Source organism: Schistosoma mansoni, chromosome 2 (assembly GCF_000237925.1).
Source record: "Schistosoma mansoni strain Puerto Rico chromosome 2, complete genome".
Taxonomy (NCBI): Eukaryota; Metazoa; Platyhelminthes; class Trematoda; order Strigeidida; family Schistosomatidae; genus Schistosoma; species Schistosoma mansoni.
The window spans coordinates 28,657,275-28,683,179 of NC_031496.1; the positions used below are offsets into that span (position 1 = coordinate 28,657,275).

Consider the following 25,905-nt stretch of genomic DNA (forward strand, 5'->3'; position numbering starts at 1 on the left):
CTGCTTCGTCCTAGTATAGGCATCCATGATCCTACACACGGGATTCGAACCCATGACCTCTGGTCTCGCACGCGAACGCTTATTTATTCCAACTAATGATAACACCGTATTTCATCATTTATTTATATTTTTCTGTAATTTTTTGTAATTTTAGGATTTACTTGTTCAATTGAATGGGTATAGTACTGAATTAAAACAAGCTCATGAAACATTTAATCAGTTGGTTAAACTAAGTACTCTGTCATTGTTTCATGAGCTCAATAATAAAACAACTGATTCTACTCATCAAAATGATGATCCTGATAAATTAAATGAAAAATCGATTTATAAATCTATTGTACTAACGGAAATTCAGTCTCGATTGAATACTTTACAATCATGTTTGGAAAAAGCTAGTCAACATACTATGGAGTTGACTACTGCCTTAGAAACTCAACAACGTACATGCAATGATGCAAATAATTGGATTGAAAATGTTACAAATCAACTTCATCACATTATTAAAGAAAGACAAGAAACACCTTCGAATCGTGACACTGCTCAAAAATATCTTGATTTAATGCATGTAAGCTGGTTTTTTATCTTCAAATTGTGTTTACTTATTGTTTTTACAATTACATCTTTATATTTTTACTTACATTGGAAACATAAGTTAATTAATTTTAAAGGACAGAAGAATACTGAAGAGAATTGATTGAATTTCATGTGTGTTCCTGTAGTCCTCTTATTTACTGAGTATCATTGCTGAAGCCAATTATATATATATATATATATATATATATATATATATATATATAACTGGTAAAATACTGGCCGACTATTAATAAAAAGTAATAATACTGTATCACTTAGTAACAACTACTCATAAGCATGAATTGAGATATATGGATTTCTGAAGATATGAAATAACTATATCAGCAAAGATTCTGTCTAGTTGACCTTTTAGTTTTCATATAAAAATGTTTTAGCAAGTATACGTGTGATCAGACTGTTCAAAACGTATTGCTCAAATATATCACATAATTCTGATAATCTTTATCTTCTTATTGCACTATAGAAATTTATCAAACGGAGCTAATTGTTTTAATAGATTCAATCATTGAGTTAGCATCCAGTGGTTTACATTCATAATTTTGGTTAGCTCGTGATCATCATCATCCTCATCCGTTACTGTGGGGGATAGGTTTCATGTCGTACATGGATGAAACAACTGTCCAGAATCTCTTTATTTTCAATGGTTATTTAACTAAAGTCAGTTCGTGATTTAAAACTATGAACAAAGGAAAGGGCTATTGGACATCTGTTCTTTATTTTATTCAGTAGAATTATGACAAGTAGTATCAATATATAATTCATCAGATCTATTTTTATGTCAGAAAATTAGAGAAAAAACGTTGTACGAATACCATATTGATTGTTCATTATTTTATGCGTGATCTAAAAGTAGTTGAATATCAACTATAAAAAAGAGCACTATGGAGTGATATTAGTCACTCGTTTGAATTGTTTTTCTGACATTCCAAATGTAAACTATGTCAAGAGTGAGACAGTCAGTAGTCATTTATGATATTATTTAGTCCATTCGTTTTATAACAAACGAAATGAAAATATTCAGGTTACGAACTGATGAATTTTCATTCAATAGTCAAAAACATTTCAGTCGTTTGATGACATGAAGATATAAAGCTTTCATAAATGCCCACTACGAGGTGAATAGCTTTTGCATTGATAACTTCAACTTTGACCTTAGTTCGTAACGGAAACTTTTTAAGTTGAAATAATAATATTCGTAAATCACTTACCTAAACTATTCATGGAACTTATTATAAAAAGGTTTTCATTTATGGAATCAGCCACGTAAAAGAACAAACGTCTTCAGACTATTAATAAAATCTCATGCCAGGAATTGAAGAATATATATTGTTGGTCATTAAATCATTGAAATGACTTTAGATATCCCACGGATTTGACTCATTTCTTGCTATGATCTTGATGCTGTAATAGACTACGATTAGATTTTGCTATGGTTGACTCGATCTTGCTCTAATTCTAATTGAAATAATACTAATTGTAGAAGCAGACTAAAAGACATTATTTGACAGAGTTAAAAAGACCACTAATCCAGATAATCATGTCAACCAGTTACTCACTGTTCAATAGTTCAAGAAGATCAAAAATGAATGTTTTTTAGTGTAAGGTGGTTGAGAAGTAGTTGTAGGATTTAATTTGTCTTACAGGTATTCTACCAGAACTGTAAACTCGATACTGACGTTTCAGAGTCTGTGTGAAAGCTATAGTCGGAACAAGGACAACTTGGCTTTAATTTCTTTGTGTTTCTAAACGTAAAAACAATTCGATTAGTACAATAATTAAGCGAATTATAGTCATTAAGTGGAACGCACAAACATACCGACCAGTGTTACGTGTCTTATCGAAATGAATATTAAAAAAATGAGCTGTAGTCATACTAATTTAACTGGATAACATTATTCTTCAATTGATAGGTCACATGCAACAGGGAGAGTCTACAGACACTTTAAATCAGATTGACCTGGTGGGTGTTTAAACAACAATTTGAGTGGCTAGTTATGTACATAACTAACAGTAGTTGGTAACAAACCCTGGCGGACTTAGGTTTCGTGCCATTTGACACGTCAACAAGATATATCTGTAGTTTCGAGGGAACTGATGTTCCCTGTAGTACTTGAACTTCGGATATCCAGTTTTACAGTTTAAAGCCAACACCAATGAGCTATTCGGCCGCTACTCACCTCCTGTAGGACCGAAATATTCACGCTGGTTGATCATGAATATTGACCGATGTCATACTTGCCTAGTCCTTTAGTATTGATCGATTTCAGTCGATCACTTTTTTCTCATCCGCAATGATTTACAAAATACTTGTGTAATAACATATATCAAATTGATGCATGAGGATAAGGTTATACATACCTAATATACGACATTTGGAAAGTTTTAAAACACTGGATCTGATCATTTCTTAGAACATACTTATTATTAATTATTACGAACAAACTACTTTCAATTAAATAAGTTGTATTACAATTTTTTTTACTAAACAGCTTATTTGTCTTTTATATGCTTCATTAAACGTGTTTTTTTCTTTCTCTCGCTCTCTTTCTCGTCCTCTCACTCATTATCACACTCTGTCATACACACTCATTCTTTTTGACAAAAGAATCTGAATGAAATATCTGACGATGGACGTGCAAAAATACAAATAGCTCAAAATGCCATTGAAGTTGCATGTAGTTTGATTTTAACATCAGAATCGTTCTACAATAAAATTAAAAATAATTATAGTCTACCACCTAAAATGGAACAATTAATCAATAATGATCAGACGAAATTGGATGAATCAAAATCAGTAGAATCGCTTGCAGAGAAATTCTTATCGTTTCATTCTATATTTATATCAGAATCCAATGATCAATTAATAAATTACTCATTTATGTTAAATGATCGTTTCAATGTTTATTTAAATGAACTCGGAACCGTTTTAAATAAGATACAACTTGACTTAAATCAGTGGACATCTTATATTGATTCAAAAGTACGTTTAGAAAAATGGTTGAACATGGTGGAATCTGATTGGAAAGTGAATCAATTAACTGATTCCGATGAAGTCGGTGATAATTTAACAAACAAAATGTACTTTGTTACCTTATACAAAGTATGTTATTACATATTACATGTTACATGTGATTATGTTTCGCCACATTTTTTCTTTATCTTCTTTTTAATTGGTAATAAGTTGAAAGCAGTGACCAGTGGAGTCCAATCTGTGTCAGGTGTGAAACAGTTATCCACTTTAAGGCAATGGATGAAAATGTTCGCAAGATCATGAACTGATTAAAGTTAGACAACACTGTTGGATGCCTGCTCAGTGATCTAGGGGTTGAGTGCTCGCACGTAAAATTGAAGGTCCTGGGTGCTCACTGCCGACGAGACCCATACTGGGACGAAACGGTCATCCAATGATTCTAGTATTTTGATAGTCGTCTAACTTGAATCGATTCGTGAACTCAAATATTAAAAATTACAAAAAAATATATTTCTTCTTACTAGTAGTGTTGAATTCTCTGTTCTAAAGATGTTTTCATTATCTTTGTAGACAATGTCGGCATAGCAAACGTCTTTAACAGTTCTGCTGATTTGTTAGTGTAATTAACTGTTACTGAGATTTTTATGAATTAAATATTTGTCCGTGATTGCTCTCAATAATCAGATTATATATATATATGATATATATATATATATGTCCAACAATTCATCAAATAGTCGATAGCAGATTAGAATATAACAGGTAGATAACTCAAGGTACAGTGTAAACCTCATCAAAAGCAGTTCCATGTCATTATACATAAATATGTCTAAAGTTTTGTTTCAACGATCTAGGGATTTACTAGCCCCCAAATGCCCTGGTACGGCCGAGAAAGGGAAGAGTCCGCTTTCCCTCTTGAAATGCTCTCATACGGCTACGTGTATACAGCCTCTGCCAGTCCTACTCATTGCCTTCTCGTGGCATTACTGTTGCTTACGAAATTAAGAGGACGAAAAACGAATATCCGGCGCTTCAACAGGACCAATATACACGGAAAGTTCACCTGGGGGATTTGGAAAACCCTGATTCTAAACCAATGGTGTACATGGGCTCCAGTATCCTGAGGGAAAAATGGCGTATGAATCAATCGTTAGTCACCGGCTACCATGGGACTGCATCTCCTTACGATGCTTCACTGCCTTGTGGACCAGACCTTTAGGCCAAAGGCTGCGGTTGTGGCCCCCTAAGAACACTACCTGCTTCAGTTTGAGCACCCGAACAGTATCTCAGCCCTCACACAAATCAAATGAGATTTGTGTGGCGCATATATATCTGGTGCCTCTTTGTATCAATATTTATGTGTTTAAATAAATAAATAAGGGATTTACTTTCTTTATTCAACAGGTCATATTTTTTAGACTCCTATATATTACATGTTGAAGTTTCCTCTATTATTATTATTATTAACGCTAATATGCTAAATATAATTTTGTTTTATAATCATAATTATTTTAGCAACGATTACAGGATATGGAGTCCCATGAAAGTCTTCTAAACACTGTAATTAGTTGTGGAAATCAGTTTAATCGAAGAAATTCAGACAATATGATTAGTACTACAACTAATGATGATCAAGTAGTTCTTCCTACTGAAGAAATTCAAAATTTTCGTAAACGTTTTGAATCACTTTACAATTTCGTAAATACACGTTTAAAATTACATCAAAATCGTTTGGAAAGATATAGAAAATTTATGGAACATAATCAAAAGTTTGAAGAATGGCTTTCTAATACAGAGACAAAACTTAATTATATGATAGAAGATATTGTTGGAAGAATTGAACATTTAATTCCAGAAAATGAATCCTATTCTATTACATCACATAGTGAATATGATCCGGATTTATCAATAAAGACTCAATTTATTAATAAAGATAATAATCTATCAATATACATTGAAAAGATTGATAAATTATGGTTATCTATCATGAATAGTGCTGAAAGTCAATTAGATACATTAAGTTCATTATTTCTATCGATTGAAAAAGAAGTAGAAAATCCAGGAGATTTTGAAATAAAGATCACCAACATTAAAAATCATATATTTCTTAATTTAAAACAAAAAATTACTGATCTTATCCAAAATTTAAAAGAATATCAACATCATACCAAGGAATTTTTAACTCAACTATCAAAGGCACAAACCTATATGAATAATCAAGAAAAAAAGATTAGTCAATATTCAACACGACAATTATGTCATTCAATGTCAAATTCAATGATGTTACTAACTGGTGATCATATGATTAATTTACCTGATAATCTAGATGGTAAATTATTTTATATTCAAACATTAAAACAAATTTTAAATAATTTAAATAATTCAGATTGTTCTAATTTCATTCAATCATTACATGATTCCCGTGAACAATTGATTTCAATTATGAATAAAATTAAACAAACAAGTTTATCTGATCAAAATATTTTGATCACAAATAATGATCATTTAGATAAACATTTAAATTACTTAACTGCTTATTTGAAAAAATTAAAAAAATGTTGTGAAGACTTAATACAATATTGGCAGTTAGCAGTAGATAATCATTTAAAATTTCAAGAAACCATCCAGTCGTGTTCAATGGAATTTCAAATGATCAAATCAGATTTTATTAAAGGTTGTCCATTTAATAATGAAATGGAATTAGCTAATATAATAAGTAATGGTAATAATCATGAAATATCGTCAACATCAAAGCGGAATAGAATCGATCAAATTTATAATAATTTTTTAGGATGGTTATCAAATTTAATAAATAAACTTGATCGATTCATTGTAATATCTTACCAATCTTGTATAGAATTAGCTCAGATTACATCATTAACAACTAGTGTAAAAGGATATAATTTAGTGAATGAACAATTAATTGAATTAAAAAAATCAGCTGATCAATTATCAACTAACTTTATTGAATTATATCATCAAATTGAATTAACAATGATTGAACATATAAAAATGGATCAAGAGAAATATGAATTAAAAAATTGGTTAAATGAATGTGAACAAAAATTAATTGAATTGAATAAACCATTAGAAGTGGTTTCATCATCAGCATCGTCGGAATCTTTGAGATCATCTTCAATTTCATTAAATGCAATTTTATCATCATGGTCTATGTTAATGAATGAAAGACAATTAAATTTACAAAATTTACGAGTAAATAATTATTATCAGAATAAGGATTTGTGAGGATTGCAGTGATTTTAATAGTTGAATTCATGAGTCAATCTAAGCTAGACTACCATTAAAAACCTTGAACCACTAAACGGTCGTTTCACACAAGACTCGGACTCAAGACCTTCATTCTAGCGCGGGGACGCTTAACCTGTAGATTACTGTGAGCCGGCATCCAATGGTGGATACGCAGTGCTGAGGAGTCTCATCCTAGGACGAAACGACCGTCAAGTGTTTCTAGGTTTTCAGTGACAGTATAGTTTAGAGTAACTCATGAATTCAACTATTAAACAATTATCTTTTTTCTAACAATATTCTTCATTTCCGTTACTATTTTTATTTTAATTTTTTATAAATCATAAACTGATAATAAACAAGAGAGTTTATTAATAGCCAAGAATTATATTGTTAGATAACAGTAGATAAGTTAAGAAAAGTGGAACATTTTAGGCCATACGATGAATTAACAAATTTATCAATACTGTGTAGTTATTCAATAATTGATATATGTTATCTCCATACTGTTCTAGTTATAAGCTTCTACTGGACTTGTAAGTTTGAACGGTTTTTTTTATCTCTCCCGAATTCTCGTCAATTAATTGTTTCAGTATGGGGATTTACGGAGATTGTAATATTTTCACAGTTGAAATCATGAGTCTATCTAAAACTACTATCAAGAATACTACAACCTCCACAAATCCCCATACTGATTAACAAACATGTGCTTATTAGTGACTAGCTTCAAGATGTAACTCCTAGATTTCTAGTGAGAAGCCGTGATCAGTAGGGTCCAATCCATGTCCGGTGTGAGATAATTATTCACTTCAGACAATGGATGAAAGGTTGTGCAAGATCATGAATCGGTTGAAGTTAGACATTACCATCATTGGATGCCGACTGAGTGTTCTCGAGGTTAAGGGTTAGCTCTCAATACTTAATTGTGCACAAATTATGATTTATTTGTGGTGTATGATGGTCATGTAACTAGTATAAATAAACCAATGAGTTTTAGTGGCATGAAAATGGAGAATAATAGAAGGTTGATGGGTTCGCTGACAATGTATGACTGTCTATTGAGGGTAAAGTAAGAGACATTTTAGTCCAATAGGATTTAGAATTTCTTAATGTTCGTTTTTAGTCGTTTACATCATTTTTCAAAGAGGAGACCCTTAGTTGAATCTGCGTAAGCCAACTAGTAATTAGCGAACTCTGTAACTTTGTGACCTGATTGAATGAACATAAAGATGATCGGAGGTCATAACACACTGTTGATCAAACAGCTATTTCGCCGACCTGGTTTAAGACTCTTCAGCAGTGTTTAATTGCTATCCTTTATGGAAGTGAACTCAACGATTTTCAAGTTTTATAATGGACTTTGAAACTTTTGAGCTTCACACTCTAATCTAGTTGTGTAATAGCACAATTCTTATTCATTATTATGGATTTTTTATTACTGTTTCACTTCTACATTGACTAAATTCACTAATCACAGTGTTTAATTAATCAATGGTATCGTTCTCATTTCAAACAAGAATGAGATATTTACCAGTAAACATTGATTACATCACGACAAACTTTGGATATAAATTAACGAGTGAATGAAATCCCGAAGTAAATCTATTCTCATAGTTTCTCATTATGCTTAGAATTTTTATTGAAAGTAATCTGTCAGTGTATAAATCCGAAGTTACTTAAATGTCATAAGGTCATTAAAAAGTGACTGGAAAAAGAATGGATGAGTTACTTTGTGTATTGCTTTTCTTTGTGAGACTCGGATATGGGATTAATCACTTGATGTAAACAGCGAGTTAAGGATAGTCATTTCTTCAGTGAGTATTGTTTTTATGATGTATATCTGTATAGTAGAGTATAAAGCTTGATGAAAACCTAATTCAACTGTGAAGTTCACTTATTTCAAACGAATTAGTGTAAAAACATTAAAACCACAAAACTTTGAATGATTAAGTTAATGTTTCTACCGAATACAATAGATATTAGCTTCATTGATACAATTTTTTCGTATGGGATAAATCTCGGCTTCAATTCATGAAAACAATCATGATTATGACTAAATTTGATAAAATGGGAAAAAGTTCAGAATCAATAACTCATCGATCAATTATCAAGTTACACTGAAACCATCGACGAACGACTACTGTTCACCTAATTAATTGATTGGAAAAAGTTTCTTACTATCATGAAATTTTTCTTAACATTTCAACCTTTTCTCTCTTATTTTTCCTCTTAGCGAGTATTCCAGAATCTATCTTCACGTAGTCAACATTTAAGATCATTTGAAGAACGTCAATCTTTAGTTCTTTCAAATTATAAAACTTACATAGTTGATCGTGTAAATCAATCAATCATTTCTGATGACATAAAACAAATGATTTCTAATGTATCAAATAGTGAATTGAACACAGATTATACCAATTTGATAAATTTTAACAAAGAGTTGATAAGTAAATCTGAAAAAATCACTAATCAGAACACTAAATTTAATGATCTAGCTCAGTCATTATTATCTGAGATCAATACACTCTCAGATAATCTTCGTATTCTGGAAGATTTTTTCAATATGAAATCTCATATTGTGATGGATAATGATAATAATAATAATAAATCAATGGTCAATTCACAAGAGTTGTTATGGACACGTGATCTAGTACAGTATAAAATCAATGAATTAAATGAACAAACACGAGATGTTTCCTTAAAGAATATCCATGAAAAATTGAACATACTCGAAGAGATGTTCAATTGTTCAGTTAGTTTAAATAATCCAGAGAAAAATTTGGCAAATGAATTAATTAATTCAATCAAAAATCAATTGAATAAATTAACCGAAAGAATTGATCAACAGTCAGCTTTGTTATCTTTGATACTTGATCAAATGGAAGATATGTCCAAAAGAATTGTTCAACATAAAGAATGGTTTTCTCACTTGGTAATCAAAGTAGAATCAATTGAAACTGAGTTACCTGTTGACTTAGAGTCTAAAAAGACATTATTAGTACAATATCAGGTAAGAAATATATTTTTAAGGAAGTAATGATGAAACTAAACGTCATTGACATCGGTATTTTTATTTATTCCAGTTTGTAAGTTCTTATTAGTAATAATCTTTGAAATAAAAAATTTATAAAACTCGAAAGATGCTAATTTTCATCCAGAAGACCAAACATCATCGCTTTTTCTATCATGAAAATAAGATAAAGGGCGATCCATCCTGCTGGAAAACGCAAAGGAATTTTCAGTAGATGCCAATCTTCTCGTAAACTATTTCGAATAACATTGTGGATTTTAATTTTTTTTCTACTAGGATCTTATTCTTACAAGTCACTATAATTTAGTTTGTATATGTTGAAGTCTACAATAGATTAGTCCCCGTTAATGTGTATTCACCTCATCCCCAATTGATCGTCTCGATATTACCATTCAGTTATGGACTAAGTAAGTCAATGAATAACGCTTTGGCGTTTGAGGTATTGGGTTCATGTCTCACTGCTGATATCAACACTAATCTAGATGTATCTATCTGATGAGTCCAAATTAGAATTAAACATTCATCCTTAATTCCACTGCTAGTCAATGTCCACCTTCAATAAAAACTGTAGTCTAGATTTGTTATTACTTCATTTATCATCTTAAAATCTTAAATTTACAGTAAAGAATTGTAACGGATTTACATGATCCACAATTCCTGTATTCATTGTTTTTTTCAGCTCATTCTGAGAATCACTGGATGAACACAGATAATAGCACTGAGTAATTACGTTCTGTTGGTTTGACACTTTGTAATATAGCATACCGTTCTTGCCTATATGTGAATTTGAAACCTGAAACCTTCATATTCAGGTATTTTTTAATCAAAAAAATAAAAATAAAAGTTGGTCACTGCCTAAAAGTTGCAAACAGAATCTACGAAGTTGAATAGTGGATTTAATTAGATTTTCAGTGTAGCATATTCTTATCCTTCTCGTGATTACTTACTAATGAACAGAAACAGAATAGCCCACATTAGGTTTACAACAACTGTTTGTCTTATTTCAAGTATTACTTTATATTTATCAAATCTAACTATTAAGGTCAGAATGACAGATGAGACTGCATATGTAGGTTTACTGGGGTCCATGAAGCATTTGTAGGATCTAGTGAAACCAATTTGAGAACCGAATAGATTTCCTGGAAGTATGGGTTTTTATGTCGTGTATAAAACAGTAGGTGTGATGGCGATGCTTTGTTGATTGATGAACAGAACATGGAGTAGTCAAATTTATTATTCGTATTATACCAGTAAGAATAAATCCGTACTGAAGCGTCTAACGATAATGGTTCCAAAAATCCGAAGTACTTCTCATATGCCTACAATGTTCTTGTATGTTATTTTTACACTCACTCATCTATTTTCATTCCTTTCTCTAGGATATTTTAACTGAGACTACGGAACATATTTCAGAAATAAATGTAATCTTAAAAGATTGTTGCTGTAACACTGCGACATCATTTGTTTCTCAGAAATCAGAGAAAATAACTGAAGAATCAACAGATCTCAATTTGAATCTATCATCACATCCAGTTAAAATATATCCTGTTGACGTTCAATTAGTCAAAAGTTTAAAATCACTTCATTATGATATGAATCAAGCATTGGAAAGAGTAAATCTAAATATAACTCGATGGAAGCGTGCTATAACTCGACATGAGAATTTGATTGAATCTTTAAAAAATCTTGAGATAATTCTAACGAGATGTATTACTAATACTTTCTATTGTGCTAAGCATATGTTGAGTTTAGAGATTGACATGAATGATGAGACTACACTACTTAAATTTCCTGTAAGTAGTATACTTTCCAAATGTGTATATATTATACAAACATATATCAATACTGATTTAGATGAAGTCAGCAGATTATTGGATGAGGTCAATTTAACTTATGATAGTGTTTTACAAGATACATGTCCAGAAAATATGAATATCATTAAATTACAAATTAGAAAAGATCAAAATCAATTTACAAATTTAGAACATAAAATACATACATTACAAGCCTATTTAACTAATCTCACTGATCGTATTGACTTATTCACATCCATTGATAATCATTTAAATGAACGAATTTCCAATCTTTCTAATCGTCTTCAATCTGAAAGTATCAATTTATGTTCAACTCAAATTCAAGAAATTAAAAGATATACTAATATTTGGCATGGAATTCATGAAAAATTTAAACAAATTCATCAAGATTATATAAATGAAATGATGCCTTTAATTAAAGAATTTCAATATTTAAAAGTTGAACATTTACAATTTTTAGAATTATATAAGAAAAATTTTTCATTTGAATTTACAAATGAAAATCATTATTTATTGGAACAATTACCTGCCATTGAATCAATCACAATTCAATCTATTTATGGAGAACGAAATGATAAACTTCTAGAGATTATTGAATTTATTAGTGTAAGTTTTCTAATATACGTCAATAGTTAGGTTTACGATCATCATTTTACATACTGTTGAAATCTTCTAAAAAACGTTTTTCCTACTTATGAGGCTAAATTAGTTTGATCGTTAGTTAGTTGTAAGTGATCTGCGAGAATTTGTTAGTTTCTAAGTAGATAGCACATGACTATAAAGTGTAAATTTGAGATCCTTGAACAACTGTCTTTCCAAATGATATTCGAGCCCACATAATTACACAGTGTTATAGTCCCTGAATACACTAGTACGACCGAGGGTGGGGAAAGTCAGCTCTCCCTCTCGAAATGCTCTCATATGGCCACGCATATACAGCCACTACTAGAAAAGTCCTACTCAATGCCTCCTCGCGACAGGGATGTTGTTTTTGAAATTGAAAGGACGAGCGGCGAATATCTGACTCTTTAACATGGTTGGTGGTGGTTATGGCGGATTCACCTAGGGGAGTTGGGAAATCCTGACTCCAAAGCAATGTTGCACATGGCTCCGGAATCCTGAGGAAATAAATGGCATATGAATCCATTGTTGATCACTGGCCACCATGAGACTGGATCTCCTGACGTTGCTCCACAGACTTGTGAATTAGACTTTTAGGTCAAAGGCTTGGGGAGTTGCCCCCCTTAGAAATCCACGTACTTCGGTTTGGACAACTGAGCAATATCACAGCCCTTACACAAATCATTTAATTTGTGTGGTTCATATATATTTGGGGCCTCCTTGTACCAATGTTTATATTTTCAAATAAATATATAAATACAGTGGTATTGCAAGTGAGCTATTCCGTCCCATGATTGACCTCATGTAATTGTGTTGTGTATTTGTTTGTATGTATTCATGAGGTGGTGATCAGTGTGATTATCGTCCAACACTTGATTCTTATCAATGAAAACGTTTGAGGTTAAACAGATATTTAAAAAAAACTCGAAGAGTTTTCTGACAGAGAAATTGGTTATTTATTCTTGTTATGACACGCGGTTTCCGAGTTTTATACCGATACACAAAACCTCCTATATGCAAGCTATAACTGGCTACTGAGTGAAGAAATTAGAGGTGAAAAAGGAAACTCTTTGGGTCAAACCGATGCACTAATATAAGCACTCGTTTACATGTCTACTTTTTAGAAAATAGATCCATTTATTGGCCGATAACATGCAACTATCATCAGACTTTTAATTGCCACAACGTGGCCTTGTTATCTGATAACTTTTGACTGGCCCACTTTATAAACTCTTAGCTCTCATTTTCCAAAAAAAATAGAGTTGACATTATAAATTTCTTTTTCAAAAAAGAGAAAAGTATATCATGTTAAACTTTGCTTTACATTTCCATAAAGATTTTCAGATAACATACACTCATATTCTCTTATAGTAACTCTACCCGTTGCAAGATGACTGGGTGATACAGACAGATAGATTCTTTCAGTAAATTGTGTATTGTTAACCACTCAAAAATGAATTTTATCTTGAAAGATGAATTCCATAAAAAGTACCGTTCTTCCCTAAGATTATAGATTCATCCTACTGACGAGTGTCAATTAGCATGGGAATTAGATTGTTCAGATTATCTTATCGACTATCTTCGACCACCCGAAATGCACACTATGTCTAACCACTTAGATTAGTGAACACATTGATGCTTGGTTGACAGACATCGATCAATGCTCAAAACTGGATGGACAAGCATGACGTGGGTCACCACCAAGTGATCATTCAGTTAACTAAAATGAAATATTTACGCGACTTCATAATTCATTTGTAACAATCTTCACTTTATGAATGTACTGATAATTGAACGCAGTGATAATTTCTTCCATTTAGGCGGTCATCAAATCAATCGATTCAATCAGTTCCACGTGGTCTAAATCTGAACGAAAATTCATTCATTGTCGCTCTTGGATTAATGGACTAACAAAAAAATTCATGCAAATTTCTCAAACCAACTTGAAAACTGATATTACTACTACACCTAACATTTCAGATGTTATAGACAAAGGAGGGGAAGTAGTAGTAACTGAAGCCAGTAACCAGTCATCAGCAGTATCGCCTTCTGATCATGTTTTAAATCAATTAGATCAATACACAGCACAAAATCGTTTATCACTTCTAAAGGTGAGTTCAGTTCATACTTCATCTTTGTGTTTTCATGAGTATTTTAAATCTTTATTCATCACTGTAATATTGTGAAACTCAACTATTGGTGGTAGTTTTTCACCTAACTGGAAGTCACTGTTGAGTCGGCTTTCGGAGAACTCTAACAGAGCCTCCAGAGTCCCAAAAAGAGCCCCAGCCTATCAGAGTACGATGGAACATTCTAGAGTTCCAACGTGGCGTGCTACTATTGGTCGGTAGCAATATATGTCGTTAATGGATTGGCTGAAATACGATGTTGATTTAAAATACGCTAACATCTATAAATACCGATGATTTTCTGTACAAGATTGAACCCTGTAGTAAAGTGCTTCCCACACACTTTGTGCCTTTTCTCTGGTCTTCAAGTCGCTGTATAGTTCTAGCTCGGGGGTGACGGAACTAGCTTAGGGAAGCGAATATAGCGTTCAATCGGCGAGACGCAACAGTCACGTTGCGCACTGTGATTAGTAGAGTGTAGAGCGGCGTATTTTAGAGAATCTTGAACAGAAGAGAAAGAAAAATTAGTAAAATTACACTATACTAACGGCCTTGAGTGGATCAAGTGGAATTGAGATCATCTCAATAAATTTTTGCGGGAAATCACGAAAGTCTAGTACAAGATAGCTTGTATATTATTATAATTTAACTGGAAATTCATAATATTTTGTTCGTAAAACATTCGAAATTGACGAAAATATCTATTATGCAACTATAAACAGTGAATATTACATGGTGCCTTAAGCTAAATCTCAAGGAAATATCTGCTCGTGATACGGATTATATGTTAGAGTATTTTTTGTGATTCAATGCATAGTCGAGAGTATTTCTGTATTCAGATAATATTTTCCTAGTCTACCTCGTAACTCTAAATCTCACCCTTGATTTTCTTAAGTTTCTAAACAACAGAGTGACTGAACTTTTTTGGATTAAGGTTGATGTTAGCTAGTGACGAAAACCTTGTAAAGGTTATAGGCTTAAAACTTACATCACTAACATGACTTCACTATAATGAATAATTCAAGATGTAAGCAGTAATTAGTCATATCAAACTATTCTTCCACCGTAGTTATTGTAATTGGTCTATAATTAAACATTTTCTTGATCGACCAATAAGTTGATTAAATGCTTCGGTAAAACTCACTTTTACTGGAAGAGTGGTCTCACAACTTAGTAAGCGCTGAAGATGCATTTACGTTTAATAACGAAGCTGATCAAAAATAACCTACAAAATACAGGGGTGCAATTCTGACAATCTATTACTTTGAACTGAAGGTCGATAGAGTACAGTTTCGAATGTATCAGAGTATTTGAATGGTTTGAAAACAACACGATTCTCGAAATAATAACGAAAAGAAGTGTACCTTTACAGTGTGATGAGTTAGAGTGAATAGGTGAGATTCATTTCCTTCTAGTTATCATACAATTAGTAATATTTTAATACCAAAATTAAAATGCCGTCTAATGCTGATATTTTCTGCTGAAATAAAGTCTGTTTAAAAATTATTTTTGCTGATATTTATTGGTACTGTGTAGGGATAAGTCTAATTACTGTAAATTCAGAGAAAGTTAAAAAGGTTATATTACACAATATGGAAGGTATTGGAATATTAATACAAACAGTAGTAATCAAAGATTGTGAGGTTCAAAATAAACAGTTATATTATTCAGTGCTTTCACGCTATGCATTACTTACCCTATCTCATCTAAAGTGAGTAAATCAGTCAACTGATTTTCGAACTAAATATTTCTTGAAATATGGGGTTCGTGGTTATTATTCAGCTTATATATATGGCTGCGTCGTTGATACCTAATACTGAGTACTTATTCTAAACTAGGGAGAAAAAGCAGCAGAATGCTCCATGACTTTTTATAATTATCTTCACTCTATCACGCAAATAACGCTTTACAAGCTGAACATTTATGTTGATTACATAATCTTTTGTTATCTGATCACATTAATATTTTAATATTTCACAGGAATTTCAAACAGAACTGAATCAAAATAATCTATATTTTGATGAATATCGTAATGAATTGTGCATTGTTCAATCATTAGAGTCAACGATCAACTGTTTATATGATATATTCAAGCAATTTGATGTTGACACTAATGATGATTTAAAATTGAATCATTCTAATTTAATAAATAAATTAAACGAAGAACTTGAACAGTTTCAAATGAGTTGGGAACAATTACAAACTGAAGTGAATACTACATATCAAACGATGTATCAACATTTAGAACAAATGGAACTCTTTAATTGTAGACAATTATCTCTACGTAAACTATTCACAGAAATTGAACAAAAAGCTTGTCTAGGACCTTGTTCAACTACTAGTGTAGTGGATTTTAATGAATTAGAAAAAGATACAATGAATTGTTTAAATGAACAATATGGTGATGAAATTGATAACAATGATCATCAAGGTGTAAATAGTTATGTTGTCATTTTTGACAAACTTATGATTGCTCAGCAAAGTATTGTGGATTGGTGGGAGGTAGGTTGCATTATGATTTATAAGGATATCTATTAATTAACCATAAAATGTCTCCTTTGATTATTTTTTATACTTATTACAATAATCATTAAGTCTGTGTGACTCATTTTGTAGATGACTAAACTTGTTACGGTCTGCGATCGGTTGATTTAAGATAAAATCGCTTCCAATACGCCTTCCTATCCAGCAATATCAGAAAGGGTAATTAGTCACTAAGATGCTGCAACTGACAAACCGAATAAATAGGTACACAATTCACTGATATATATATATATATATATATATATATATATATATATACTCTTCTAAACAAGAGTAGGAAATGTGGGCTTCAATCCTGACTTATAGCATAATCGGCTTTATCCAATAATGTGTCTCTTTCCAATTTTTTAATTAAATTCATAGATTCTCATTGTCCAATCCTCATCGAACTGTTTTGTTTCAATATATTCTCTTGATATGAAGTGGTATAATATTATGATAGATAACCTGATCCGGCTCATTATTTGTGGAGGATTTAACTTTCAGCCGAGCAGGTACAAGGTTCAAATTCTACTTCATTTACCTCAACTGATCAATATTACTAGCCGTCATTGTTGTATATATAAACCTGTCCCTGATAGATATGCTATTTTGGACACTTTTTTTGTCAGCCGGCACAATTTCCTATTCTCTCTCTTCGTATTGAAACTGATTTTTCATCCTTTCTTGCCTCTTCGTTTTTTTAATCACTTCTTTTTTAAATCTTTGAAACAAAATAGACTTTTGTTCAACAAATTGAAGAAGAAATTCCTAAAATCAAAGATGAGTTGAAAACTATTAACAGTATTGTCTTTCCCACTCCCACTGGATTATTGAATCAAGTATTACATGTGGAAGAGATCTTAGCTAAAGCTCATGTAAGTTATGAAAATCTATACCTTTTTTTTTCTTGGTTTGTTTTTGTATTTCTGACAGACTTTTATTCAAATTTCAATGGTTTTTGATATAGCCGATCTTAAATAATTGGAGATATAAGATCCTAAATAAGTACATAACTAAAGATGTTTTAATCGCCTAGAAGACTATAAGATTTTACGTTCATTCACTAGTATGATCGTTTCTTCACACTTGTGGGCAGTCACAAACTAAGAGTAAGTCGTTCTACAATACTACTTAATGTTAACTGGCTTATTTGTTCGTAGTGGGAATGTTCTTCAAATCTCTGCAATCTCTTCCATCACCTTACACTAATTATTCTGTTCAATGATTTTAGGTAAACCAGACAGTTTAGGTCTCTATCCATTACTAATAAGACTGAAAAGCATAACTGTATTGCTTGTCTGAGATTTGAATTTATATAATTCAGTAATTTTTATTTCTTTGTAACAAAAATATTTCACTGAAATCATGAATCTAAGTAAACACCTATTGTTGATCAGTATCTATCGTAGTTTATCAAGTTCAATATCGATTTTATATTCGTAACAAACTCGTCCAGCCCTTGTAAATAGAGATTGAGTACAGGTTCCTCTTTTGCTTCAAGTGGGACTCAACTTTGAAAATTCGTGTATTGACTATTACAGTTTGACTTGCTATATATTGATCCTTGCCGTAAACTATAGGATCTCCCTTTTGACAACACATCTAAGCAATGAAATTCCGGATCCAATTATATTCTCCTTAACATCTTTCACCAGGCGATTATTACATAACTCTTTTTCAGTATCTAAATTTCGTAAACAATTCATGATAAGACCACTTGAGGATTTTTCTAATTATTCAACACCATTCTATTTTACTATAGACTACTGTATTACATTACTTGTTTGTTTTCTTCAATAATACTAACTTAATCTCGAAATTAACCAACTGTTCTAACTTTGTTTCTTTTTTTTGAAAAAAAAACAATAAAAGGAAATCCTAAACATAAACAAAGAAGGTATAACTGGTTTAAATGATGTAATTGAAGCTTGGAAGAATTGGCAACATTGGTGGTTTGTTGATAGTGAAGCAAATAGTATACTTAATGATCATAGTGGACTATCTAATATTGTTAATAATATCAATCCATTTAATATGGATGGTTATTTAGATAATAATGAATTCATTAATTTACAAATCAAATTAGATCAACTTAATAAATTAGGTAAATCTGAAGGTAAATTAAAATTAATTGATTTAATGAACAAATCAAATAATCTCCAATTAATAAATGAACAACAAAGAAAGAATTTTATGACATTTATGATTTTATCATCCAATCAACAACAACAAGGACAACAACAACTACAACTACCTTCTTCATCATCATCATCCATAACAGTAACATCAATTCAACAACGTCAAATACCATTAAATTTAAGTATTTTATTAATTCAAAAATTAATTCGTTTATCTAATTATCAATATTCATTGATTTTTAATGATCAACTTCCTATAATTATTGATTATTTAAATCAAAAAATTGATTTAATTAATAAATTTTTAATAGAATATCAACAATTTTCATATATACTTAATGAAAATGAAATAAAATTACAAAAATTAGAAAAATTTTTATTATTATGTCATGAAAATTCAATCAATAATTTAAAAGAAAATTCTTATGAAATATTAAAATTATTAAATATTGATTTTAATAAAATAACATTAAATGATATACAATTAAAATATTCTTCAAATAAATCAATAATTTTATCAATTCAATGGAATGAATCAATATTTATTGATTTTTTAAATCAATTTTTAAAATCCGTTAAATTATTAATGAAATTAATTCAAGTAAGTAGTATGAATAATAATAATCAATGATTTGTGTATGATATAGAGATAGGGTTAATTAATTTATTTATTAAGTTTTGCAACTATTGCGGGGGGGGGGTTAAGTCTACTTTCTATTGTGTCCAAACTATTTGATTCCTTCAAATTTTGTTAATTGTTCAAAACTCGAGAAAGATTGATTTGAGAGGAGCAGGGCTGGTTTACATTCTGGTCGAGGATATATTGATCATATAATCGTCCTCCAACAAGTGTCAGAATACCATCATACTTATCAAAAGACAACAATCGTAGTGTTTTTTGACATCAAGGATGCCTTCGATTAGTTGGACAGGACTGTTCTCTATGATTGTCTATTGATGAAGGATGTGCTTGAAAAGTCTATTAACATCTTAAAAACCCTATATACAAACACTTCATACAGAGTTAAGGCATACAAATATCTCAAGCAGTGATGCTAGACAGGGTTGCTCAGTCTCACCATTCCTCTTGAACTTTGTCATCGATGACGTTCTGGAAACAGCTTAGATTGATTAGGGACCGGTTATGGAAATCGTAGACGTGGTCAGTGTATGACAGTAGTGTCGTGGTATGAAAGAATGCTGTACGTTATTTCTTAAATTAAAAGAATTCTTTCTGGTTGTAATTTACCTAACTGAACTGTCTCTCCCGTTATTATTACTATTATTATCATCATTTTTTTGTTCACTGTTGTTCTTCTTTTCACGATACGCACTTTACATTCTTTATATCTTCACATTCTCATTGTTATTGTGTAACGCATATGTATTTGGTGCCTCCTACCAATGTTTATGTGTTCAAATAAGTATAAGTAAATAAATAAATGTGAATAAGAGATACATCAGCAACGTACTAAAAATAAGTATTTTGATATAATCCTGTTATTGGATAGACTTACTAATAAATGCATGAAATATAAATGAAACTTTCCGTGACCTCCGGTTTTTTCTTTTCAAGTTTTCTCTTAGCACCTTTTGGAATTATTATTTTACTTTAGGATTGTTAGGAGCCCAGGGTTATTCCTCAGTAGAGCGTCAAAAAATTAGAGAAATTTTGTCAACTGATCAGGTTTCGGAAACTTCCAATTTTACACATAATCCATCAAATGAGCTTGTTTTTTTCTAGACAATTTGACCTTTGAAGTAAAGATCTTCTGATCTTTCAAACTTCTATTTTTCTATTTTGGAATTAAAAAGTAGAGAAACCTTCTAGGCTGAAGCTAGGAAACAGTTGACAACTTGGTTACTCAGTGCCAAATCTAATTATCTAATGGAAAATGTCTATGAAAATGTTTGGACTAATGGAAAAAATCTTTCTGTAAAATCTACCGTCAACCATTGAGTTTGCCATGTAAGAGGTGGGATTTTTCTTGTATTTAGGAACAGTGTTATATTGTAATTTGGACCACAATAATCTACATTAATCAGCTCTAATGAATTGAAAAATTTACTACGTAATATCCAATATAACAATTTCAGAATGACACTAAGAGACAAATAAAATCTCCATACTGATTACCAACTGGGATTTTAGCAACGATTTACTGTGTAGTAACTAATATCTTGTTTTTTAGTTTTTAATACTAAACGAATTCTATGGATTAAGTTTCAATTAAGCTATTAGTTCAAATGCAGAATATCGTATGGATTACATCTGTATATTACTCATTTGAAGACAATCAACAGATAACTCTGGATCTATAGATCCCTGGCTACAAAGCTATGTGATATAAGTTCGAATTACAGATCACCAGTTCGATCATAGTCACCGATACGCCGCCTTGTTTGACTGGTACTTACTGACAAAAATGTTAAGTTCTAAGGATTTTCGCCGATTAATAGCCAGACTATTTTATTCAAACAAATGAATCATGTTAGACGTACAATTCTCTTCAAGATCTCTAGTTTTTCACTGTTAAATTGAAAAGATAACTGCAACAATTGAACTAACATTACTTTGGACTGTATCTGTTGTCTTGGTTTTTTTAATATATGTAAATGATTTTTGAAAACATGTATTTGATAACTTGATGTAATTATTCACATTTCACACAACTATTTATCATTTTATTATTTTTCCTATTTCTAACTATAGTCAAATAGCGAAAAACTCTACTCTCTGGAAAAATTAGCCTGTACGCTTGAAATTTCAATGACACAGAGAAAACAAATAACAACATCGATGGAGACAACAACAGTGGTAACACATGACAATGATCGTAGTGGACGAAATCAAATGAGATTAATTGAATTAAAGAATGTCACAACTCGTTATTCAGAATTAGTTAAACGTGTTCAAGTGGTTGTTAAACAAACAGATTCTTGTAGAGATTTATTTAATAAATTAATGTCTAACGTTAGTTCGACTAGTGAATGGATCAAGCAATTGGAGCAGAATATTTCAAATTATACCAATCTCTCTGGAGATAGATATGCATTACAAACTAGACTTGAATTAGTGAAAGTAGGTAACCAAATTTCTTTTCTTTTTTACCGTAGGGGAAATATTATATACATATGTATATGCTAATTGTTTATTACAGAATTGCAATCTTTCCATCTGGTTTAATAATATTCTCCCTTTAAATTCATTTGTTTTTTCTTCCATCTTCAAGAAAAGGCTTGTAAGTTAGTTACTTGTTGTTTTGTTAAGTAAATTGTTCATCTTTCTCTGTTGTCATGATTGTTGTTGAATTTTGTTTTGTCAAATCTAGTTGAGTTGTCGAAAACTGTGTTTCTTACAATTGGTTAAGTAATTTTTGGAACGTGATTTGGTCTTCTTAGTATGTCAATACATAAAGTTCATATATGAAGTGTTCCCCATTTTCATCTGTATGCTTATGAATATGTTTCAAACGATCATTTTATCAAATTACACTGACTAACTGGATAAAAGTTACTAGAATCTAAGATAATACTTTATAAATTTCAGTGCAAAAGTTTGAGGAACACAGCATAATATCCAGATAGTGAATAAAAATACACTTTTAAAAATTAGTTCTCACTATATATCATCAACTGAATTGTTTTGTCCCCGTGAATTAAAGGATAAACAATGATCATATCTTATCTAACGGTTCGGACTTTTTATCCTAGTACACATTTTAATGTGACATATTTAACTATGTTTACACTCAACCGTAATCTATAGAACATCCAAACATTCTTGAGGACTGATCATTCACTCGCGATTGTAACAGGTATGTACATCGAATTAAGCTATAAGTCTAATTTTCGTATGGTTCTTTCACATTTTATTATGCGTATCTGATTTGATTCTCTAAAAATTATCAAAAAAATGTAAGTAGTCTCAAATAATGTATACCGCAGTGAAAATCTGCAAATCATTAGAAACTAAATCATTGAAATCATATCCCTTGTAACCGATGTTTGATTGTCATTTTTTTCTCCCGAATATTTAATCCAATAAGTTATTCTTTTTCCCTTCATGTTGTTGGTCTCATTATCTAACTACAATATCATTCGTTAGCATAAACTCCAGAAAGTGTTCTCTTTTTCTCTTCAGAGAATTCAACATCATCAAAATTATTCTAGGTTATGTTTTGTTCTGTTGTTGATCAAACGACGTTCTAACTGATGCACCAGCATGTGTTTGTATTTCACCTATAACCAATGTTGTTATCCATAAAAATCTTTTAAATTTGCAAGCAATATTGTTGTATTATAGTTACCTTTTTTTTGAGTAATCACTGATTCTCATCCCTCCCTATACTCTTCGGAAAATTTATCAAGATTTGTTTTTCTTTGTAAAATTTTTTATTAAAACAGGATTTAAACTTATTAAACAAAGAAGCTAACGATCGTTTCACTGATATGAATAAATATGCTATGGATTGTTTTCAACAATATATACCTAATAATCATGAGAGTTTGGAATTAATTGGAATTACTGATAGTGACAAATGTCAACAAATTTACGAGAGCTTTTTAACCATACCTATGTACTGTGTTAAACTGTATAAAATGTGGTTTGATTGTCGTGAAAAAATTGAATTTATCACAAAATCCTTATCAGATTCCATAGAGACATGGCAGATATTTGAAGTAACATGTGATAATTTACAATTGACTTGTCGTCGTATTGAAAATTGGTTAAAAGAACAGTCTACTTGGCTTGTGGATGAACCGGAACAAATTAACGAGAAATTGGAATTACTACAACTTATTAATGATAGGTTGGAGGTGAAATTCAGCATAGATGCTCCCAAATATTGTGAATTATCTAGTAAGAGTCTGTCAACTTGTCGACATGAACAACAACGAATTTTAGAATTGCTTGATGAGTCAACATCACAAGTTGATCTTCTAAATTCTACTCTAAAACGTTTACCCAATCACCACCATCAGCTTTGCCCTGAAGATTCAGCAACTGTGGATGAAAACAACTTGAGTAATGTGCATACAATAACAACGGTAGAATCGAAAACTGACTCTTATGATTTAGCTTTGAATTGCATAAAAAATCTCATAGTCACATTTAATTATTTACAGAAAATAACCAGAGAAACTTCAGATCTTTGGAATACTCGTTTAAAACTATTCACAGAATGGAATTCTAAAATACAAAATACAGAAACCAACTTATCAAAGTTATGTTTGCGTATGAAGAAAATTAAAGAACAATTTAGTCCTGTTAGTGAAGAATTAGAAAAGTCATCAATAGTTTCCGACAAAAATGATAACAGTGAATCTTTTACAACTATTGAAGACAATTTGATGTTAGTAGATGATATTATGAAAGGGCGTGAAGTGATCGGTGCTGAGTTTACTGAATTACGCAGTCGTCTATGTAATTTATCTACTTTCATGAATCGTAATGGTCATAATGATCGACAACAGAGAATGGGAGATCTACAGCGTAATTGGGAAGAATTAGGTAATAATCTGTTGAATTTACAACGAAATCTTGAACACAAAACCACAATTTGGACAGACTTAATCTTACAAGTGACAAAAATATTCAATTGGTTTAACGAATTTAATGAGCGTATGAAAGTATGGAATGAATCTTGTCCATGGCTGTCAATGAATATACCTACTGAACTTGCCGACATTTTATCACCAAATACTTCGAAAGATTCTTCAAAGACTTCGATAATTTTGAATGAATTCAAACGTCATTCAAAAGATACTAGTAAATTTCTTACACAATGTCAGTCTAATATGAATTTAGCTCGCGCACAACATTCAAAATTATTATACTTTCATTCAGAATTAAATAATTCTCAGCGTCAGTGTACTGAAATTCAATCTGATGCCTACAATCAATTGTGCAGTATGATGAATGAATCTATTGAAACAAGTAACCAAATTGAAAATCATCTAGACACTACAATATCAATTGGGAACAATTTCAAAACGAAATTAAATCAATTTACCAAGAACTTTGAGACCTGTTTGTCTTGTATCAATCATATCAAGACCGAATTCGATCAATCTATAAGTTCCATACCAAAATGTGGTCTATTGATGAAGTCTGAAGAAGAGAATCGAGAAGTTCAATCATTAATTAAATCACGCTGTCTTATATTAAACAATTTAATTGAACAAATCGGTGATGCTAAACAGTTAAATGATTTATTAATTGATACATTGAATGAAAAGGCGGAAGACGTGAATAGCAAAGTTGCAGAAGAAAATAGAAATTCAGATGATCATTATCAAAAGAAAGATGGACAAAATCTTATTCAGAATTTAGAAGAACTTTTAAAAGAAGCCATTGATCTTGACTCTTTTTATCATTTAGATGATATTAATAAGTCATCATCGAATGATGTACAACATTATGCCTATTGTATTGCAAGATATTTAATTTATGAATCAATACAATTACGAGAAATGGTATCACAGAAATTAATTACAATTACCAATGAAACAGAAGAACAATTAAAGCTAGATTCTATGTTAAATTATTTTGAGCAACAGTTGACGAAATGTCAAGATGAATTAAATCAAATTGTAGTTAATATGTCAGTTTATCGTTCAAAATCATTTGATGATAACGGTGATACCGTCATCACATCATTGAAATTTTCAAGTTTAAATACTGACAATTCTGCTGATTTGTATTGGTTTCATTTAAGACAATCAACAGATAACTGTGAAAATCGAATAAATCAATTGGATAATTGTTTACAATGTATGATTGATGTAGGTAAAGATGACCTATTGACAATTGAACAAAATTTAAACAATT

The 25,905-nt window shown here is 30.9% G+C and overlaps 1 protein-coding gene across 1 annotated transcript in view; it reads left to right on the forward strand.

The window, feature by feature from the left end:
• Smp_143610 (hypothetical protein) overlaps positions 1–25,905 on the forward strand; it is a gene marked incomplete at its 5' end in the record, with an annotated part of 69,102 nt that overhangs the window by 21,635 nt on the left and 21,562 nt on the right. Inside the window, 12 exons of the mRNA XM_018796295.1 lie at positions 155–565; positions 3,365–3,694; positions 5,093–5,858; positions 5,952–6,658; positions 9,045–9,821; positions 11,222–12,262; positions 14,098–14,388; positions 17,670–17,807; positions 21,784–22,152; positions 22,304–22,312; positions 23,478–24,371; positions 24,867–25,863. Coding sequence (XP_018650522.1) covers positions 155–565; positions 3,365–3,694; positions 5,093–5,858; positions 5,952–6,658; positions 9,045–9,821; positions 11,222–12,262; positions 14,098–14,388; positions 17,670–17,807; positions 21,784–22,152; positions 22,304–22,312; positions 23,478–24,371; positions 24,867–25,863 — 6,730 coding nt within the window. The remainder of the gene's footprint in view (positions 1–154; positions 566–3,364; positions 3,695–5,092; positions 5,859–5,951; positions 6,659–9,044; positions 9,822–11,221; positions 12,263–14,097; positions 14,389–17,669; positions 17,808–21,783; positions 22,153–22,303; positions 22,313–23,477; positions 24,372–24,866; positions 25,864–25,905) is intronic.